This window comes from Eleutherodactylus coqui, chromosome 13 (genome assembly GCF_035609145.1).
Source record: "Eleutherodactylus coqui strain aEleCoq1 chromosome 13, aEleCoq1.hap1, whole genome shotgun sequence".
Lineage (NCBI taxonomy): Eukaryota > Metazoa > Chordata > Amphibia > Anura > Eleutherodactylidae > Eleutherodactylus > Eleutherodactylus coqui.
In genome coordinates, this window is record NC_089849.1 from 102,601,794 (window position 1) to 102,622,144 (window position 20,351).

At 42.9% G+C, this 20,351-nt stretch overlaps 1 protein-coding gene across 1 annotated transcript in view; it reads left to right on the plus strand.

The window, feature by feature from the left end:
• Window positions 1-20,351, plus strand: part of PITPNC1 (phosphatidylinositol transfer protein cytoplasmic 1) — a 119,275-nt gene that overhangs the window by 90,153 nt on the left and 8,771 nt on the right. The window contains exons 3-6 of the mRNA XM_066586174.1: window positions 9,920-10,008; window positions 10,343-10,350; window positions 14,600-14,671; window positions 15,473-15,568. Coding sequence (XP_066442271.1) covers window positions 9,920-10,008; window positions 10,343-10,350; window positions 14,600-14,671; window positions 15,473-15,568 — 265 coding nt within the window. The remainder of the gene's footprint in view (window positions 1-9,919; window positions 10,009-10,342; window positions 10,351-14,599; window positions 14,672-15,472; window positions 15,569-20,351) is intronic.

Here is a 20,351-nt window from a genome sequence, read left to right on the forward strand (position 1 = left end):
TGTAATATACATATGTAGGACAGCTTCCAACATCGGAGCGCTGTCCTGCATAGTGTAATAAACATATGCAGAACAGCTTACAACATTGGAGCTCCGTCCTGCATAGTGTTAGAAACGTGTGTTGGACCTTGCCCAACTTTGGAGATATGCAGGTCCGACACTGGATTGGAAAGGGTTAACAAATGTCATCCACACAGTGTGAAAATAATCCATGTAGAATCCACATTGAAATGAGGGGCTGAATTCTGCTTGCTACATGTAGCATTGGATGCTTATTTTTTTGGGAATTTGGAGGTGGATCTGCACCAAAATCCATTCTGTGTAAACATAGACTATGTCTCCTGCTTGTAAACAGATTCACCAAGACCCCTTGTGTGTTTATGAAGCACTTATTGCATCAGTCATTACCCAGAAGTCCCTATGTCCAGTGACAAGGGCCTTGTGAATGGGGTCCCCCTGATATAGCTGTGTACACTTTGCATATGGAGGTCCATCATCTCATTACCCAGAGTGCTGCAGCTCCGTTACTCCGACAGGTCTGACCGTTGTTACCCTCCAATCGCTCTCTATCAATTCCTCTGCTTCCTCATAAAAATGTTTGCAGAAACTGTTCAAACATGAAGGGTAAACCTCCCGCCTGAGCTGAAGATGAGGAATGGTGCCAAGGTAAATAATCGCTTCATTACAAGCCTGCTACTTGACCTCCATGATTGGTGGGGATGTGGCGTATTAACAGAGCTTCAGAAACCACGATGGGCACGCTCAAGGGGGTTATAATTCAGGGTCCTGCCTCCTGTGAGGTACATTGGATTAGACACAAATGGGTTGGGGTGGGGGAGCAATGCATGGGGAACACAGGCAATAGGGAATTTCATGTGCAGATCAATTATTGGAAGGCAAACGGGGTGGGGCATCATAGGAAGTGGCGAGGGACTAGGTCAGGAGATTTGGTATGCTTCCCTGAAGAGGTGCGTTTTTAAGGCACGTCTGAAATTTCCTGCATCGGGAATTGTCCGGATGCCTTGGGGTAGAGCGTTCCAGAGGGTGGGTGCTGCTCTGGTGAAGTCCTGTAGGCGAGCATGTGAAGTTCATATTACAGGGGTGTTTAGTCTGAGAGAGCGGGCTGGGTGGTGTACTGACAGGAGGGAGGCGATGTATGCTGCAGCAGCGCCATGCGGAGCTTTGTGAGTGAGGTAGAGGAGTTTAAATTTAGTTCTGCAGTGGATGGGCAGCCAATGCAGCGACTGGCATAATGCAGAGGCGTCTGAGTAACGACTGGATAGAAAAATGAGCCTAGCTGCCGCATTTAGTATAGATTGGAGTGGAGCGAGTCTAGTACGGGGGAGGCCGATGAGTAGCGAGTTGCAGTAGTCAAGCTGGGAGTGGATGAGGGTGACCACGAGTGTCTTTAGCGTGTCCGTGGTGAGGAACGGATGTATTTTAGCAATATTTCTGAGGTGCATGTTGCATGTTTGGACCAGAAATTGGATATGGGGGGTAAAGGAGAGGTCAGAGTCCAGTGTGACACCAATGCATCGGGCATGCCGTCTGGGGGTTATGATAGTGCCAGACACTGGAATGGAGATGTTGAGGCTACTCACAATCACACCGTACCAAGAGATAATAACTACCCAGACATTTTAATTATGGAAAAAATGTAATGTCTGTGACGTATATTATGGTGTTACATTACAAATAAACTGATAAATATAGAATTACCATGTTTCCCGAAAATTAGACCATGTCTTATATTAATTTTTGCCCCAAAAGAGGCTCTAGGTCTTTTTTGGGGGGAATGTCTTATTATACTTACCTAGCAGCCGCTGTTCTCAACCGCCAACAAAAGATCACTTCCGGATAACAGGGTTTATAAACCCCTCCTCCAGGAAACAATTGCTCTGATTGGCTGAGCCGCGGCACTCGAGAACAAATGAATGCAGTGCTCGAAGAACCAATCACAGCTATCGCATTGATTCATCAAGCGCTGCATTGATTGGCTCAGCAGCAGCACTCAAGAACCAGTCAGAGCCATCACTTCCTGAAGTGAACCTCGTTACCAGGGAGCGATGATATGTCGGCGGCTGAGGACTGCAAACAAGCGTGCCGGAACTCTGGAGACCAGCGGGTGGGACCTTGAGGTAATGTAAGGGTCCTGGTGTTTGTTGTGGCAGACAATATCACTAGAAGTCACCTGACCACTCCAGCCAATCAGAAGCTGACCATCACCATTCTGAACTCCTGGCATCATGGCGCCCAGGATGTGAGAGCCAATACCAGAAGGGCAGGCGATTTTAATTAGCATAGTTTGAATCCCAGACTCTTGCCATGGTTTGGCTCACTAGTGACCGTCAAAAAAGGCACCATATCCTTCACCACCAGCCGCATCTGTAAGCAGGCCTAACGCCTGATTCTCGACAAGGTCTTCCTGCCAGCCCGTTCTGCTATTAAAATGATTCAGGAATTTAATCCAAATTTTGAGGTCATCTTTAGGAAGTTTTGTTAGTCTTACATGGGAGAATAGAGACTTGAGGCCCTTTGTGGCCATGTATAACCGCCTGGAAAATACCCTTTCCATAGGGATAACACAAGAGCGTGGGGGCCACAGAGGGAAGCACTAGTACTATGGGGGTCACTGAGAGGTTCATTAGCGGCAGGATGTGGTGCTGTAGGTCATGGAAGGCCCTGAGCAACCAGTGTATTTTTTTGGAGGCTGACCAGTGCCCCATTATTGGGGGTGTCTGCGGTTGGCACTTCATTACAGAGTCATCACCAGCTAGCTACACATTCAGTTGCAAGAATAGGTTTGACAACAGCACTCACAAACTCTCATATATGAGGGAGGATATTGCAATAGGGTAATTGATGCACGCTTCCAATCCAGTCCTGGATCCTGCACTGGTTAGATGCAACAAGTCCACACAAACATGAAGGAGCATCAGGGGGTATCTTCAAGTGAAAATGTACACTTACGTAATCTGGTCTAAATCATCCTTTATTGTGCACCGATATAACAACGTTTCGACCACGTATGCCTGTGGTCTTTGTCAAGTCCATGGACAAACCCCTTCCTCCAATAAATAAAACTGAAAATTGCCATTTATCCAATAAAACTCTCTATATTTTATCCTATACGGTGAACACCATTAAAGAAGAAAAAAAGTGCCATAATTTCTACTTTTGATCATTCTGCCTCACAAAAAAATGCAGTAAAAAGCAATTGAAAAGTCATATTCACTCCAAGATGAACAAACACTTTTCTCATACAGATCTGTAGATGGAAAATAAATTGGTTATGACCCGCTGAATGTGACAATGCAAAAATAATTTTTTCTCATCATCCTGGGCAGCACTCAGGGATTTTATTCCGGCCATGCCACTAGGACAGAACGTACTAAGAGCATGCATTGAAATGGGTAATAAGCCAGACCGATCCTGTAAAAGGCACACTAACCATCCCGTAGTGTGATTCCGCCTGTACCACTCTGCCTGCATTCACTTGAACGACTTGTGTAAGGACAAGAGTGATAGTTGGGCAGCAGTCCATAGAGTGCCCGACAGTGTTCCTCTGTAAAGGGGCCTTTGAGGCTGGGCAGCAGATCCTTACCTGTCAATAGGCAGCTTGGTGTTGCTAAGCCCAAGGTTATTTTGGCAGGGAGTATGTTAAATCCTCTCTTTTGAGTTTTTTTTTTTCATGTCCAGCCCATTTTCTGTTGAGTTTTGAAAAATAAAGAGAACGATAAAACACAGATTATGCATATCCTGTTGCCAACCTACTTTGTATTAATTCAAGCTGAAGCAAAAGGGTTCTTTGGTTGGTTTTGCTCCCAGCTGGCTGACACTTTTGAAGAAATGAAAGCCTTCTTTAATCAGAATATAAAAAAGCAGTCACGGAAGAGACGCAGATCGTCCTCCTCTCCTTAGGCACTGGAAGGGACACTTCTTTCTAGAAAGACTAACAAAAATCCTGAAAAGCTTAAATGAGGATAAAGGTAAATTATTCCCAAGTACCTTTTAAGGGCAAGCCAGTGGCCTTTAAGAATAACAAAAGATCTCCACGAAGACTTGGAAGACCTTTTCGTCCCTCTGAAAAGAAAGACCAAAGAGACAAAATGATGAATCTGCGGGTCAAAAGAAAACCAGATCCTCCAACCCCAAAAATGAGTTTTGACACCAGGCAAACCTCATTTGTGGGTGCCAGATTAACACATTTTTTTACAGCCTGGCAAGAATCCACCACAGATAGCTGCGTTCTCTACATTATCAAAAATGGCTCATAATCTCAGACAGAAGTCCTCAGGTATCAGAGCTTCTGAACAAATTTCTGGAAAAAGATGTTTTAGAGTTAATCTTCTGATCATGCTCAAAGAGACGTTTGCTATTCCCAAGTATTTGCTATGCCCAGACAACAAGTGGCATTTTATTATACATCTGAAGAACCTCAACAAATGTCTTCAGAAGAAGAAATTCAGGATGGAGAACCTCAAGTCTGTGATATCAATTCTAAACAGAGAACACTTCATGGCCAAATTAGATTTGAGATATGTATATGCCCATTCACAAATCTCACAGGATGTTCCTAAGAGTTGACCACTTCAGGAATGGTCAAAGCCTTGTCTTTCGGCTTAACCTCAGCACCCAAGGTGTTCACAAAGATCTTGTTGGTCCTGGCGGCTTTTCTCCAGAAGCAGGGAATTTTTCTCATTCTGTATTTGGATGACTGGTTCCTCAAAATACCCTGCCAGGCACTTCTTCGGAGTCACATTCAGAAGACTTATTAGTTGTCTTCAACAGCGTGGGTTCCTGATTAACGTTCAGAAATGAGACCTAGCCGCGACAACATTATTGAAGTTCCTGGGTTTCTTTCTGGAATCAAGGGTTGTACAATTAGTGCTGCCCAAAGAGAAGAGATACTGGATTATGTTTTCAATTACTCAGTTGATCCACAATTCCAAAAGGTCACTCTGAGCAATCATGAGAGTTCTGGGGTTCTTAACCTCCGTGTAATGATCAGGTTCAGGTTTGGATTCTCTTGTTGTAACTGGTGGGGATTGGTAGCATGGTCAGGGAAAGCGGGTAGCAGGGGGAAAGAGAGAGATCTCTCTCACTCTCTCCCCTGCTACTCTCCACTATCCTCAGCCGCCGACACCCCCCTCCCCCCTCCCGAGCATGCTTGGACAAGAATGCAGTTCCTCTAGAAGAGCGAGGCTCGCTCGAGTAACTGACTTATCCGAGCGTACTCGCTCATCTCTAATCATAACATCAGTCAGGAAGTTATTTTACCTGAATACTTTCTTAATCTTCAGAATGAGTTAGAAGAGAAGTTACTGTCTTTATGTCAAGAGAGCTGTTTGTATATACTTACAGAGAACCAAGCAATTTAGAACTTCAAAAAGACTATTCCTCCAGCTCTTCGTTACCAGGAGAGGGCAGGCAAGCTAGTAAAGCATCTCCCGCCAGATGGATCAAACATGCCTTATTAGATTGCTACAAGTTAGAAGGTTTCCCACCTACAGGGGGATCCTTGCACATACCACTAGGGTGACAGCAACTTCTTGGGTTGAGCTAGCAGAGATCTCTCTTCAGTTCCTCTGCGAAGCTGTGTCCTAGTCATCAGCAAGGACTTTTGTGGATTATTACAGGCTGGGCTTTTACAGAGGAAGCTATAGCCTTCAGCACTAGTTTTTAATAAGGCGCTGCACTCTAAACCACCTATGTCCTGTAATGTTTCTGCTTTTCAAACCGTTGGACGATGAGGAAGAATGAAATTTTCCTTAGCAGAAATATATTTTTCATTGAGCCTGGGACAGTACTATTCTCTCTCGCCCTACTAAACCATTTAAGCGTCTTTTGGCTTCTTTATCTCACACTAGGGAATGGTGGGTGTGGTGCGCCATTTATATGATTGGTCTGGACAGATCGTTCGATTTACGAACTTCGCAAGTTGTGAACATTCACAAGACGGGGACTATCTGTATATAGAAAAAAGTGATTTTTGTGCAAAGGTAGTAAAACATACAAAAAGGGGGTATAAAGATATCTAAAAGTCACATATAACCTGAAACGGTATAAATGAAAACTTCATATTATCCCACAAAAAACAAGCCTTCACGCAGCCCCATATCCAAGGAGATCTCTCGGAATATGCTGATGCAAGAGAACAATTCTATGAAAAATAGTTATATTGTACAGAAGTAGTAAAATAATACACATAAATTTGGTATTGTGACAACCGTAGTAACATGAAGAATAAGGATAACATAACATTTATACTGAACAGTGAATGACGCACCAAATATATAGAAACATACTGCAGTGTGTTGAATAGCTTGGTTCCTAAAAGCACAATAAAATGTCATAAAAAATGAATTTCTTACAGGAACAAATAACCCTCCATTTAGGAATGTGTTAGCCAACCGAGTTACCCCTTCGATATAACAATCTTTATTTTATTCCTTCTGCATGACCCCCCAATTTGGATCCTAAAGCAAAGTTACCCGAAAACTGATCCCATTTTCCCTTCTTCACCCCCGCTCTCTCCAGTTACACTCTGTACTGCATTGCCCTACCCGTGTACTAACCTCTGGCTTGCCTGACCATGTTGCCCGCCCTTGCTGGCTACCACCCAAGACTCGAGTCCAGAGTTTGACCGTTTGACCGTGACATTGTTTCCCCCAGAATGCTGTTCTTCGTGTATTAGACCCAAGAAGTATCTCTCGTTCAGGGGAAGCTGGATGAGATGCAAAGGATCTAGGAAGTGTGGTCTCCTAAGCACAACATAGGTTTGCCTAGGGCTTTCAGTAAGTCTGTTCTTGGCTGGATTTTTTTGGAGATCGACGGATAGGTTGGCAGTGGGACCCAATGTTCCCCCCTGGGGGCCAGTACGGGATTTCCCTGTGACCCACAGCCTGTGTAGCTGTAGGGAATCGGTTCCTCAAAGCGCTATAAGATGAGTGCACAGAGCGCACTAGGGGGTAAGCAGAAAAACAGAAGTCCCATTACTCTCTGAAGCCACCACATGAGGTATTCATGCTCATTGTATTGAGGTCTTGACGGGTGGTTGGTAGAAAACCACCTCTATAGGCAGGGCGACAAGTTTTTATTTAGTGCTGGACAAGCAGGGTTTTATTTTCTGTATGAGCCTGAATGTAAATGGTCATGTTTTCCTGAGTTTTGGCTGCCAACAATAAAGCCTTGTATGAACTGTATGCTGGTGTCACAGTCTCTAATCGCAATTTGCCTACCGCACTAATCTACATCCTCCACAGCCCCCTCATTATAAATGACCAACCAGTAATACCCCGAACTATGTTATACTCCTAGAAGAATAACCTAAAGGCTATAATTTCCAAATTGGGGTCACTTTTGAGGGGCCCACTGTATTCGTATCTATGGACTCTGCAGATGCGACATGGCATCAGAACATGATTCCAGCAAACTTTGCGCTCCTGCCCTCCAGAGCCCTGCCATGCATCTAAACAGCAGATTACAGCCACATATGGCACATTTTCTTAGAAGAAATTAGGTAGCAAATTTTGTGGTGCGTTTCCTCGTATAGCTGCTTGTGAAAATAAAAAAAATTGGGACTAATCCAATGTGTTTTTGAAAAACATTTTCATGGCCCAATGTTAACTACTACCAAGCACCTATGGTGTTAAGATACTCACTACAGCCCTGGATGATTTTTTGATGGGTCTAGTTTTCAAAATAGGAGTCCCTTTTAGGGTCGTCCACAGATTTATGTATTGCAGGGACTTGCAAATGTGAAAAAATAATTCCAAAATCTGCATTCCAAAAACCAAATAGCGCTCCTCCCTTGTGAGCCGCCCCATGTACCCAAACAGCAGTATAGATCCACATGTGGGGGATATCCATACTCAGCAGAAATTGGGTAGCAAATTCTACAGTAATTCTTCTCCTATTGCTTCTCATTAAAATTAAAAAATTGGGACCAAACCTACTTGTGTTTGGATTAATGGTATTGTAATTATTCATATTCAAAGTCCTATTCAAAGACATCTGTTGTGTCAAAACACTTTTTATACCCCTTTATAAGTTCCTTGATGGGTGTAATGTCCAAAATTTGGCCTTTTGAGGGGCGTTTCTCTAGTCTTGACACCTCAAGACCTCTGGACACTAGAAATGGCACCTGGAAATTATCCCAATAAAGGGGAGGCTCCAAAAAGCACTAAGTGCTTCACTTCTGAGGCATGCAAGTGAGTCATGCTACACATGGGATATTTCTAAAACTTCAGATTCAGGGTAATAAATGCTGAGTTTTGTTTATCTGCTAACTTGTTCTGGTTACCTAACCAAATTAATGAAAATCTGGGGAAAAATTTTTCAAATTTCTCTTCCACTTTGCTTTACTTCCTATGAAACGCCTAAAGGGTATATTCACACACAGGTAAATACGTAGCATATTTACGCATGTCCATTGATTTCAATGGGCTACTACGGTGTGTACTCCGCACCAAGATAGGACATGCTGTGGGGTTGTTTTCACTAGGCAGGCGTGATTGAAAATAATGGACTCTATTCACTGCGTGTAACACATGTAAAAAAATGCGCATAATACGCAGTTTATTTACACTCGTCTGAATGAGCCCAAAGAGTTAACAAACTTCGCAAATGCCATTTTGAAAACTTTGAGGGATGCAGGTTTTGTTTTTACAATAGGGGTGATTTATGGAGGCTTCTAATATATAGGACGCTCAATCACTTTGGAAATTAATTGGTTCCTTTAAAAAAAAAATGGGGGGGAATATTTGCCTCAAAATTTGAATATATTTCCCTATACTTGTAAGACTTCTAATGTCAAAGTTGTCTAATTTTCAGAGTTGGAAAATTGCAAATCTTTCTAAATTTCCTGTAAATTTAGAGATGTCTTGTGTCTATTTAAAATCAACCAAAATTTACCACTAATCTTAAAAAAAAACCTTCTCAGAATCACTTGGAAAAGCATTCCAAAGTTACTACCACATGAAATGCAAATGAGAAGATGGAACAATGTCTCTGCAGCGCCACCTATTGGAAGACAGCATTCCTGCAAGTCCATGTCAGACCTTTTAACAAGCATTGTAACAGTGACTGGGCATATATACCAAAGCCAGAATCTTTTCCAGCAGGTACAGACAGCTGATTGCCCCTCATCACTGTGGAGCAAGTTTGTGGCTTGGCTAGTGACAGACCTGTGACGTGGGTCAAGAAGTTTCTCCTTAGGGAGAGTACCTAGAAGGTGTGAGGAGACTTGTAAGGCCATCCATGCTCCTATGGGAAATATGCACATCACAATTCCCAGTCATTGTTACAAAGCTTGTTAAAAATCACTAGCTTGCATGAATGCTGCCTTCCAATAGGTGGTGCTGTAGAGGCATTGTTCTATCTTCCCATTTGCATATTCCCCAGAGGAGCATGGATGGCCTTATAAGTCTCCTCACACCTTCTAGGTGCTCTCCTTAAGGAGAAACAATACCCTTCTTGACGACTTATATAAAGTAGCCTAGGCATGCTGAGATAGCTACTTAGCGCGCCACAACAGTCAAGAGTAATACATCTGTATAATGATATTGCAGAGCCCATTTTTGGGGTGAAATACTTCAGCAAATAATCGATTTAACCGTCGTATAACAGAGTAGTCATCCCAAGAGAAGTTGGCCATGTTTGAAATCTGCGTCGTTGCACTCTTCCTGAATGTTTCCGGTATCATTAAACAAGTGTGAGTCGTTTGAATGACTAACTGCCATTATGGACTAATATGTGTATGGCTGTTATCGGCAAGATGACGTCATCAGACAACCTTCATTTCCAGCGGTGGTTCATCCATGAACTTCCTTGTAATTTCCACGGCTGGCTTTACTATATGATCATTCATTTTATATGTATTATAAATGTCAAATGTAATCTTTTTGTCTTTTTCCAGTAAACTCCCGAGCTGGGCACGAGCCGTGGTACCAAAAATCTTCTATGTGACAGAAAAGGCCTGGAACTACTATCCATATACAGTTACAGGTAGGTGGTATCCTCCTCTGCACGTATGTCACCCATGGTAGCATTAGAGACTTGGCTTGGCTGCCGGTACTATATGATCAGATTAGATACAGTGGTCATCAGGCAGTATCACACGGCATAGGATTAGATACACTGTTGCTGAAAGCTATAACTTGGGGTTCACATTCTTTATGACTTTTGGGGTTTCTGGGTCTTAGCCTTTGCTTTATACTTAATAACCATGTTTGTGCTAGAATTTGTCTCGGTCAGTTGAAATGCCATTCTCATAATATTTTGTATTTACTTCTCTCCTCTCTCTTCTCCCTGTGATCCGATTGTGACATGTTCGCGGCAGAATACACAGTAAGTATGGCTGGGCCTTACATTGCCTCCCAACACTATCTGCACAGCATGAGTATAGAGTGTCATAGAGTGTCAGAGCCAACAGTGACCTCACAGATAGTATGGTAGCCTCAATGGTATATGGGTCAATGACCCTTTTATAGGGTCTAGGGTGTCAAACTTACTTCCATAACACTTTGTAATACAGAAAGCCATTTGGTCTTAAAATAAGTGCATGACCTAGTAATGGATCTTTATGGCAAAGCATTCTGAATGCTGCCACTTACCTTCTTAACGACTACTGTATATGCTATTTACAACAGCCATTCAAGTTACTCCTTCTGATGCACCCCCTTTTTATGGTGGCACATCAGAAGACGCTAGTGGCACTGTATGTGCTGATGTCTCAGTGCCTAAGGCTGTTTGGACCTACAGCTGTCAAAGCTGAACGGGGCCTCTACCAGTAAGTGGATTGGAGCCTCCCTTGCTGCATGCGGTTGTGGGGTGCTAGTGGTTGCTTAGGCAGCCAGAGGCCAAATAATGGCCTATTTATCAATGAGAAAAATGACAACTTCACCCAATACACTGCAGTACTTACGTAGAGCAGTGCATTACCTGAGCGATCAAACGATTAAATCGCACATTCATTCCCCTTGTCTAATTAATAAATCTAGTTTAAAAAAATAATGTTCACATAAAAAATATGCAATTTTTCCATAAAGATTTATTATGGCAAAACCGTAAACAAAAAAGAACCTTTTACTAAATTGGTTTTGCCGCATTTGTAACGACTCATACTGTAAAGTTATTATGATGTTCATTACGTACAAACAAAAAAATGTAAGAATGGCTGCAATCATTTCCCCCCTGAAGAATACGCTAAAAGGTGAAGTTTCTAAATTGGAGTCATTTTTGGTGGGAGCTTCATTGTATTAGCGAATCAGGGACTCTGCAAATGAAACCTCTGCGGCTACACCTACATACATATTATTGGACGAATTGTACATTCTCATGGCATGCTAAGAAATTTCATGAAACAGAAGAAGTTAATATGGTCACTTGAAATCCTAGATGGGTGTAGTTTACAAAATAGGCCCTTTGGGTAGGGGTTGGGGGTTCTTATGTGTTGGTACATCATGGCCTCTACAAACCTGGAATGGTGCCTGGTGAAAGTCTAAAGAAAAGTCAGGCCCCAAAATTGACGGAGCTTCTTCATTGCTGAGGCCTGTGCTTGAGTCATGTTATAGGGGCGAGGGACGAGAACATTATCCTCCCGCTATATAAGGCACTTGTCAGGCCTCACATGGAATACTGCGCACAGCTCTGGTCACCGGTGCTCAGGAAAGACATTGCAATGCTTGAGGGGGTTCAAAGAAGGACGACTAAATTAATAAACGGAATTAGAGGGCTGGAATACCCAGAGAGGCTAACAAAATTGGGATTATTCACTCTGGAAAAAAGACGGTTAAGGGGCGACCGAATAACTATGTATAAGTACATGAGGGGACAATACAAGGATCTCTCCCGCGATCTGTTTATACCCAGGACTGCGACGGTAACAAGAGGACATCCGCTACGCTTAGAGGAAAGCAGGTTTCATCGCCAACACAGAAAGGGGTTATTTACTGTAAGAGCAGTTAGACTGTGAAACTCTCTACCGGAGGATGTGGTGATGGCAAAATCCATAGAGGAGTTTAAGAGGGGACTTGATATCACTATGATATTACAGGATATAGACATTAGGTGACCAACAATTTTGTAGTTCCGGGTTTTACAGTCAGGTAGGAACTATCAGAGCTTGATCCGTGGATTAGTCTGATTGCCATTATGGAGTTTGGAATGAATTTTTCCCCAAATGGGCTAACTGGCTTCTGCCTCTTGGGGTTCTTGCCTTCCTCTGGATCAATAAGGGGGTTGAAACAGGCTGAACTAGATGGACATTGTCTTCATTCAGCCTTACATACTATGTTACTATGGCCACAAGTGGGCTATGTCTACAAACTGCACAATGGAGGTAGTAGATCTTGAGTTTGGTTTCTCCTGCTGTGTTACAGAAAAGAATTACTGAAATCTGCAAGAAAAACAAAAATTTTTCAAATTTCACCTCCATTTGTTTTAAAGGGGTTTTCCAAGGAAATACTATTGATGACCTATCTTCAAGATAGGTCATCAATAGTTGATCTGCTGGGGTCCGTCGCTCAGGACCCCGACCAATCAGCTGAGTGGGCACATGCTGTCAGCGCTGCAAAAACACAGAGGTTGGAGCAAAATCTTCCGCGCCAACCTCCTTATAGTGGCCAACGCTTGTAACTGCAAGCTGAGGTCTCATTGAAATCAACGCAAGCCGTGCCTGCAGTTACAAGCGCCGGCCACTACACAGAGGTCAGCGCAGAAGCTTCCGCTCCGACCTCTGTGTTATTGCGGCACTGGCGGCATGCGCCCGCTCAGCTGATCGGTTGGGGACCTCAGCAGATCAACTATTGATGACCTATCTTGATGATATGCGGTTTTTAATCAAAAATGGCGCATCGGCGAGCACGATATCAGAAGTGTTTTTCAACCCGATATCGCGCTCCCCTGTGTGAGTGTAGCCTTATCTGGACAAGGAGGAGGGACAGATCTATTGCCAGCATGTTGGTGATTTTGACTATTGCCTTACCAGGTATAGCGTGACTGTTATGGGCAAATCTGGGTGGAGGCCATATTAGTTATTACCCAGCTATCTCAGATACAGATAAAAAATGTGATTTTATAACATATAGTGGAGGACATTTTTATCTTTATGGGGGAGGGGGGGGGTTGTGATTTTTTGTTGAGACACTTGTAAAGCCAACAAAGGCTGATAAAAAGAAATCTGAAGATTGTTACCTAGCAACGGGGAAAAAATCATACTTTTTCTATCTCGTGTTGTGACGTCTTCTGAGTACCTAAAAATACATTTTTCGTAACCCTTCAGTTTCTGCGACTTAGAGCGAGAAAACATTTTTTCCTATAAATGTTGCAGAATCTGCAGCTATAGAGCTGGGGACAAAATATCTGCAGGAGGAAAGCATTATATTGGGTAATGGTGGTCAAAAGCAGAAACATGAGAATGGTTCCTAGTGGCGCCATCATTGTTGCAGATGACTGACCCAAGCTCATCCATATGGCTGCCTATTACAAAAACCCAGGCTATGAAATATATATAACTGATATAACTTCCTATGTAAGCCTGGCCCTTCCACTGCACCATTGCGAGATTATTCTGCTCTGTGTTTTAAGTCAAGCTTACTACCTACAGCTCCTTCCTACAAGATTGCTGCTACCAATTACCGACCTCTGGCTAAATCCTGACTACGCTACCTGCCTGCTCCCTTGTACTGCAGCAGATACCAACCCATTACCAACCCTTGACCTTCCTTGAGCATGCTATCAGTCCGCTCAGGTTACAACACGAGGCGTATATATGCCACACCTGGCTATGTGAATAGGTGAAAAAACACAAGATTCAGTCGTGATTTGGTCAGTGCTTTCTCTTATTCATACGATTTTCGGACACAGTGCGGGCGGCCAAAAGTCGCAATGCTTGTGTGAATGAGGCCTTCGGGTATGTTCACTTGTAGCAGAAATTGGTGCAGATTTTGATGTGGATCTTCCTTTCCATTGAAAGGCTGCGATCGGCTGCGGAGCACATCAAAAAACTGCATCGAAATTCACACCAAATGATTTTGATGTGGATTTGGGTGCAGATCCGCACTAAAATCTGCTATATTTGAATTTAACCCTTAATGAAGTGATTGTATGATTTGTTAACCCTTAAATATCCCACACTGCTGTGCCAGATGGCTTACCCCAAATCTACCAGCATTTCAACCACTGCGTTTCTGGCTCTGCAGGGGCGGGGTTATGCTTGCCTATAGAACACCTATGAGGACAACAAATATAGTGGAAGCTCCCACCTCCTCCTTGATATATAGATATATACATATATATATATATATATATATATATATATATATATATATATATATATATATATATATATAATATAATCATCACAGTCTTGTGGGATTGTCGGTTATCTTCCTCAGTGCTGGATTGCAGGCTATGGGAGTGTCCAAGTGTAGAATAGCCATCCAGCAAGGCAGTGAGAGTTGTAGTGTAGGTCTCCTATACGTTACGTTCATAAATACTATTTTTTTTTGCTTTTTGATCGCCACCACCTTGCATCCGACAAGACTATATATTCTTTAAATATTTCTAAAAGCCCTCTTTTTTAATTTTTTTGCAGTGTTCATTCCTTCCAAAATTCTCCATACATATAGAGACGAAATATGAGGACAATAAGGGGAGTAACGACTGTGTGAGTATCAGCAATGCTCCTATACTATGATGCATCCGCCATAGGGCAGTATGAAAGCATTTGATTCAGGCCGCGGCCCCCACACATCATTACTTCAGTAATTTTATTGCTGCTCTTACATAGATTTTAATTAGCAAATTCCATAACAGCTGAACCCCGGATTGTCCCAGAAAAAGCATCTTCGCTCTGTTCAAAGCATAGAAGAAGCTGGATGAGAGATCATGGCTGTAATTCATTAGAGTGAATGTATTGCTGTGCTGCCATCTAGTGGTAAGTGCAGTAAGTACAACAATGGAAATAGCTCCAATTCTAGTCCAATTTAGAATCCATATTAACATGATGGATTATTGGAGAGTAGGGAACTTTTATAATTAGTGGTGACTCATTTTCCATATTTCCAAGCCACCCCAAAGTTCTCTGAGCACAATTACCCATAGCAACCAAAGCACAGACTTGTGAGCTGCATTAAACAATGAAATATTCACTGTGGGTAAAAAATCTAACCAATGAAAGAAAAAGTATAGTGAAGTAGTTGTCTACAGCGAGCAATGAGAATGCATATGTCAAATAAAAGATTAACTTTGGTTGCTATGGGCAACACAACCACAACTTCTCTGAGAAGCAATAGAAGAAAGCAAAAGTCAAAAAGTTTCCCAAAGTGACCAAACTGGTCACTCCTTACATTTCTCAACATTGCACAGAGCTGAAATATCATTGGTCGATGTTGAACAGACGGTATTTACGTGCTCCTTGTCATTCGGGTGGATGTGACTGTTTCTTTCTGTGTCGCTTTGTCTTCAGATATTTAACAATGAGCTGAAGGACCTGGAGCGCGAGGTCTGCTTCATCGATATCGCATGCGACGAGGTTCCAGAGAGATATTATAAGGAGTCGGAGGTAAGTAGCCCTCCAGAATATGACTGTCAAATATATTCTTATATTAGTGAGTAGTGATGTCATCAGCGAAATCCTTCAAATAATGACGGCAGGGCCTAATTACAGTCGCCCTTGAGGATGGACACCCAGCCTTCCCAGAAGGCTAATTGGCAAATCTGCTATGCAGCAAAAATGTAGATGGTTGACTGTAGGCCAGCTTTTCTTTCAAGGATCTAGGTAAGGCTGGGGTTGTGGGGGGCATTCTCTGTACGGGTGCGATTACACGGAACAATTAGCGTTCGGAAAAAAAAAATCGCTGGATTGTTCGAATTTGAATCGTTCACTGTAAACACAGCCAATGATGGACAAGAATTCGTTTGATTATCATTCATTTCATGCAAGCATGAAAATCACTGTTGGCTCGTTCGCCAATTTTTCGGTTTAACCCTTTAACGCTATCGGACGTACAGTTATGTCCTGCAGCATCGGAGTGTGTATGAAGAGAGATCGCGCAGTGATCTCCCTCTATTATATAATACTGCAGGAGCGATCGAAGCATCACAAGTTGATGGTCCCTCTGGGGACTAAGAAAAAAAAGCAAAAGCAAGAGGAATAAAGTTTTACTTTATTAAATCATAATATTAAAAGTAAATTTTAAAAAAAAACCTTTTACCATATCTATAAAAAAAGAATCAAAATACTAAAAAAAAAATACAAATTTGGTATCGCCGCGTCCATAAAAGTCCGATCTATCAAAGTAGCGCATTATTTATCCCACACGGCGAACGTTGTCAGAAACAAAAAAAAATAAAGAACGACAGACATGCGCTTTTTTGGTCGCGCTGTCTCAAAAAAAAAAAATGTAATGGGTAGTGATCAAAAAGCCATATGTATCCCGATAAGAGAGTTACCGAAAATGGATTTTTAAAAAAGGGCCATGTCCTTAAGGGGTTAAACACGGATCGTTCAGTTATTCTCGTTCACTCTTACAGCGAACTGAACATTCCTGGATAAAAAAAACAAAAAAAAACATTTATCTTTGTGCTGAAAATGGCTGTCTGAGTGAATGAGCAAACCGTGGCAGCGTTTGCTCATTCGCTCGGACGTTTTCGCGCAATGGCGGCCATATTACCTAGCTTTCCCAGGAAGATATAACCAAAAAACAGCTGAAAAAAAAAGTCTCTTGGAATATTTGGGATCCATGAGGGGAGTTGAAGCGTTAACCTGCCCTCAGTTAACCTGTCCCCAGGTGTGAAGAGCGAGCGCGTCCGTGGCACATGCGTCTTATGTAACGGCGTCACGCCTCACTGCACCGGTAATCGCATTATGTTCATTGTAAACGGTGACTGCGCTCATCAAGGTGGCTCCATCTGGCGCGCTTCTCTGAACGTCCGCCACATTGCACAGCATCAGGGGACGGGGAGTGATTACTTGCTGCAGGGTGTGCAACGGACTGTGCCCGTCAATCTGATCTCACATAGGATGCTGGAGCAGATGATCCGTAGAAAGAAGGGGGAGGAGTCAGATCTAGGGGCGACGAAAAGAAAGATGGCGGCTGTTGCAGATAAGAGGGCGGAGACAAATTATTAATACACTTGCTAATGGTGTAAAAGAAAAGATGGCGGCTGACGTTGTATGTAAGGAATCGGCGAAGCCAGTATCGGCCGAAGCTTCAGTAGCAGAGAACCGCTAATGATGTATGCAAATGAGTGGGAGGGGCCAGCGTTTGTCTTAAATTCTTGTAGTGTAAAAAGAAAGATAGCAACTGGTCTACATAAATGAGAAAGAGAAGCCATACTGAACCTGTAATTTGTCTTCTCCTTGATGATGATGATGGCGGTCCGTGCAAACCTTGTGCAGAATTTGGCGCAGCGCCTGATCTTCACATACGCCAAGGTCTGTTTTTATACCATATTGATGACATTTTCCCCTTTTAAGACGAAACTTGGATATGCCAATTACAGATTAATGCCTCTTTCACACGGGCGACAAAATTGCGCGATGCGACAATGCTACTAATCGCATATATGTGAAGCCCATGCTTTCCTTCACATTTGCGATGTTTTGTAGCATGCGACATTGTGAGTCAAAAACCTTGCGGGTTTCGCAATATGCACGCAACTCGCGAGGTTTTGTAGCCCATGTTTCCCTATGGAGGCTTCTTCTTTGTTGCATCTTTACTGTCAAAGCCTTAAACTAAGCCCTAGCTGCAGAAAAAAAAAAAGAGTACATCACCTTAGAAGCGCTGTCCGGCTCTGCTGCATCTTCTTCCCAGTTCCTTGGACTTGTCTTCTGGCCGGGGATTGTAAAAGGGTAATGTATTCTTTTTTTTTTTTTTTTTTTTTTTTTTTTTACAGCTATGGCTTATTTTCAGGGTAGGGCTTACATTCCAAGTGGTGCTACTTTGTAGCACCACTTGTGACTATGTAGCACCACAAAATCGCAGTATCACTACGATTTTTTCACGGCGATGTTGTGTCCCCCTTGTGAAAGAACCCTTTGATTTCAGCTGCTTCGCTCCCTAGCCATGTGCGATCGTGTGAAAAAAAAAATCTGCAACATATTCTGTCTTGGTGCTTATTACGCATCCGTAAAAATGCAGGAACCCTGCGTATGTTCTGCATGTTTACCCACAGACTCAATGAGATTTTATACATTTTTTTTTTACACACGTAATTACACTGAGTTAAAAGACTGCTGATTGTCATAAAAGCGCAACGCAACCGTATTTCGCCCCGCGGCGTATTCACCGATCGATATACGCATACACCCATGTGAATGCACACTTAGGATTCTCGTCCCCTTCACACTCCAATACAATAACTTGACATTTTGTTGCGCCGCATCGAGTCTGATTAGATGGAGTCTTCAGAACATAAAACTCGTGAAATTATTTGCGCATATTGGAGGTTGGCGTGCGACACACTATTATCAGGGTGTCGTGGTACCAGAGCTTTTACATCTTTCTCTGCCACCGCCGATAAAGGAAGGGGAATTATAAGAGGTGAGGAGAATTTTCTAGGTCAGGAAGAGCAGTAATGAGCGCCGGTGAAATGATGAGTTATTTCTTCTGAGCCGCGGCAATCACTCTTACCACAATGTCTTATTTCTTTAATCTCCGTGTGACAAATGACATACAGATTACAATTCTGGAATAAAGCAATTTTGGGGGAAAGTACAAAAAAAAAAAAGATTTCTTTTTGTGCTGATTTCAGGATTGAGAGCGGCGGTTGGTACCTTGTACTGATGCGGTAAAGCTGGATTATATGTAGTTGTTGGGAGTTTATTGATTACTTAAAGGGCCGCTCCGCCGATGTTCTTTTATTCATTTTGTGTGATGGTATTACATAGATATACCACGGGGGGGGGGGGGGGGGGGAATTATATGCATTTCTGTCACACAGTTATAATAGAGGAGATCACAGCCCATCCTCCTGTCTATATAATTATGGACTGTAGCTTATTTAGGAAAACATAGAAAGTAATGATAGTTTCACAAGATCTGTATATCGTGTATTACAGTAACAGCTATTCCATGCTGACAACCAGCCTCTAGACCAGAGGTCCTGAATCTCTTTGTACCCTATAAGCCACATTCAACTTTGTCTTACGGTCATGTGGGCAAACTAAGCATGGGGAACACACGATCATGACCAAGAAGAGATAGAGATGGATGCACAACTGGTTCAGACAAACTTGCCCTGTGCTACCGGGGAGAATGACAAGACCCTACCTAAGCGGGGACATTGCCCGAATAAAAGGGCGGCCCAGCGGTCTTCAGAACTGGGCCGTAGCTGAACCTAGGAACCACGCCACAGAACAGGAGACATACACATACCACATAACAGGAACAGAACAACAGGACACACAGAGCAGAGAACACAACATACAGCAGCCAGAATTCAAACACTACTAGCAGATGATAAGCTTTATATAAATACCAGGTATTAGTTGACATTTTGTACAAAACATGGAAGCTAGCAGGCCACTTTATGGCTCCTGGTTATACTGCTAGTCCCTACACTAACCAGGAGTCCAGCAGAACCAGACACAGTTCGCACAGCAAGCTGCAACAGGACAGGACACAGATCACAGGTCACACAGCAAGTTGACACAAAACTGACAGAAAATAAACGTACAAACGGGCATGAACAAGCAAGACACGGATCACACAGCAAGCTGCAACAGGACAGAACAGAGCACAGAAGTAACATGACTGCTCGCTCTGGGACCCAGCCAGACACTGAGCAGCAGCTGGGTTTATATGTGAGCACAGAACCAGGGGATTGACTAGCAGATCACCTCACCCAGCTAGCTCAATTAACCCTCAACCTCCTGTGGAGCTGTGCTGTTAGGAAGCTTAGAACTACAGATCCCAGCAGCACACGTAACACTTTGAACGTATGAGGAAAACTATAATTATCCTCATTTTAGGTTAAAAAAAAATCCTTTCCAACTCCAAATTTAGCAATTGAAGTAAGTCCCTGGATCACCGACCCTCCTGAGATAAACTAGGGACTATAATATGTCATATTGTTACACTCAAGAAAGGTGGCCAGGCCCCTCTTGAACTCTTTTAGTGAGATCACTTCAGGCAGAGAGTTTCATAGTCTTACTGCTTTTACAGTAAAGAACCCCCTTCTATGTCGTGTAGAAACCTTCTAGACGTAGAGGACGGCCCTTTGTTACAGTCACAGTCCTGAGTATAAATAGATCGCTTCCATGAAAAATGCCCACAGAAAAAAGCCCACCTCCATAAATGCCCACATGGAAAGTTGCCCACGTGGAAAATTGTCCATTCCTT